At 42.4% G+C, this 2,089-nt stretch overlaps 1 protein-coding gene across 1 annotated transcript; it reads left to right on the top strand.

The window, feature by feature from the left end:
- The first annotated feature begins 441 nt into the window (after window positions 1–441).
- On the top strand, window positions 442–1,716 carry LOC130462903 (uncharacterized mitochondrial protein AtMg00810-like). Its single transcript, XM_056831881.1, has one exon. It carries the CDS (start codon window positions 442–444, stop codon window positions 1,714–1,716), a length of 1,275 nt encoding a protein of 424 aa, XP_056687859.1.
- Window positions 1,717–2,089: the final 373 nt, after the last annotated feature.

Raw genomic sequence — 2,089 nt, 5'->3', positions numbered from 1 at the left:
ACCAAACCACATCACCTAATTCTGGCCCACAACCAGAACATGCCCACTCCAGCAACTCTCCTCACAACCCCCCTCCCAGTCCGTGTCAGCTGCCCAGCAGCACTACTGGGCCACTCCATGCGCAGGCCCATTCACCCTGCACACCTACACGGCCCTTTCCTTCCCAGTCCAACACCTCTTCCCCAACCAATCCACCATCTAGCAGACCAAGTCCTCAAAACCCCCTGCTATACCGTATGACCACACGGGCACGCAATGGGATTTTGAAGCCCAACCCAAAATATTCAACCAACTTGCATACTAGTGATTCCATATCCGTTTCCCCATTACCAAAAAATCCCGTGACTGCCTTACGTGATTTAAATTGGAAAAATGCCATGCAAGATGAATATAATGCTCTAATTGAAAATAAGACTTGGGAGTTGGTACCTCGTCCTGTTAATGTTAATATTATTCGTTCAATGTGGATTTTCCGACATAAAAAAGAAATCTGATGGTTCTTTTGAGAGGCATAAAGCATGTCTTGTAGGTGATGGCAGGTCTCAACAAAAAGGTGTGGATTGTGAGGAGACTTTTAGTCCAGTTGTCAAGCCGACCTCTATTCGTGCACTCCTCAGTATTGCATTATCTAATTCTTGGCCTATTCATCAACTTGATGTCAAGAATGCATTCCTTCATGGTACTCTCAATGAAACAGTGTATATGCATCAACCCATGGGTTTTCGTGACCCGAATTATCCGGATTATGTTTGCTTATTGAAGAAATCTCTTTATGGCCTCAAACAAGACCCACGAGCTTGGTATCAACGTTTTGCAGATTTCGTGGCCACCCTTGGTTTTTCACATAGCAAATCTGATCATTCATTTATTTATCACCGAGGTACTGATGTTGCATATATATTGCTTTATGTTGATGATATTATTTTGACAGCTTCTTCGAACACTCTTCGTAAGTCCATCATGACACTACTAAGCGCCGAATTTTCCATGAAGGATCTTGGTCCTCTTAGCTATTTCCTTGGCATTGCAGTCACTAGGGATGCACACGGACTATTTTTGTCCCAAAGGAAGTATGCCGAAGAAATACTTGAACGTGCAAGCATGACAAACTGTAACCCGTCACCAACACCGGTTGATACGAAGTCCAAACTAAGTGCTTCGGTGGACGAGCCCTATGGTGATCTAACCAAATACCGTCAACTGGCGGGGGCCTTACAATACCTCACTTTCACAAGGCCGGATATCTCATATGCCGTTCAACAGGTTTGCCTATATATGAACGATCCCCGAAATGCACACATGGCTGCCTTGAAGCGTGTCCTACGCTACATTAATGGCTCTATCCACTTTGGTTTACATTTGTACAAATCCAATGTTGAGAGCTTAATATCCTACACAGATGCAGATTGGGGTGGATGTCCTGACACTAGACGATCCACCTCTGGCTATTGTGTCTTTCTTGGTGACAATTTGATCTCATGGTCCTCTAAACGTCGGCCCACACTTTCCCGCTCTAGTGCGGAAGCTCAATATAGAGGAGTTGCTAATGTTGTCTCCGAATCATGTTGGATTCAAAATTTACTTCTTGGACTACATTGTCCCCCGAAGAAAGCAACATTAGTCTACTGTGACAATGTGAATGCGATTTATCTATCCGGTAATCCAGTTCAACATCAACGCACTAAACACATTGAGATGGACATTCACTTTGTTTGAGAAAAGGTGGCACGAGGTGAAGTACGAGTTTCTCATGTTCCCTCTCGCTACCAGATCGCTGATATTTTCACAAAAGGGCTTCCGCGCGTACTCTTTGATGATTTCCGTGATAGTCTCAGCGTTCGACCTCCTACCGTTTCGACTACAGGGTGTGATAGTTATATCATTTGCTGTATAATATTTGAATAATATAACAAAAGCTTTTGTGTAAGACCGTCTAACGGTTAGACCAATTTTTTGGTACTAACTAAAGTAGTGTAAAACATAACTAAAAGTAATAAAATCATAACTAATCGAATAACAAAATAGTTAAGGTATAAAGACAAATAGTTAAATTTATGAGTCGAATAGTTATTATTTTCGAACAAACTTA

Source organism: Spinacia oleracea, chromosome 6 (assembly GCF_020520425.1).
Source record: "Spinacia oleracea cultivar Varoflay chromosome 6, BTI_SOV_V1, whole genome shotgun sequence".
Taxonomy (NCBI): Eukaryota; Viridiplantae; Streptophyta; class Magnoliopsida; order Caryophyllales; family Amaranthaceae; genus Spinacia; species Spinacia oleracea.
This window is presented reverse-complemented; position numbering and strand designations above follow the sequence as displayed.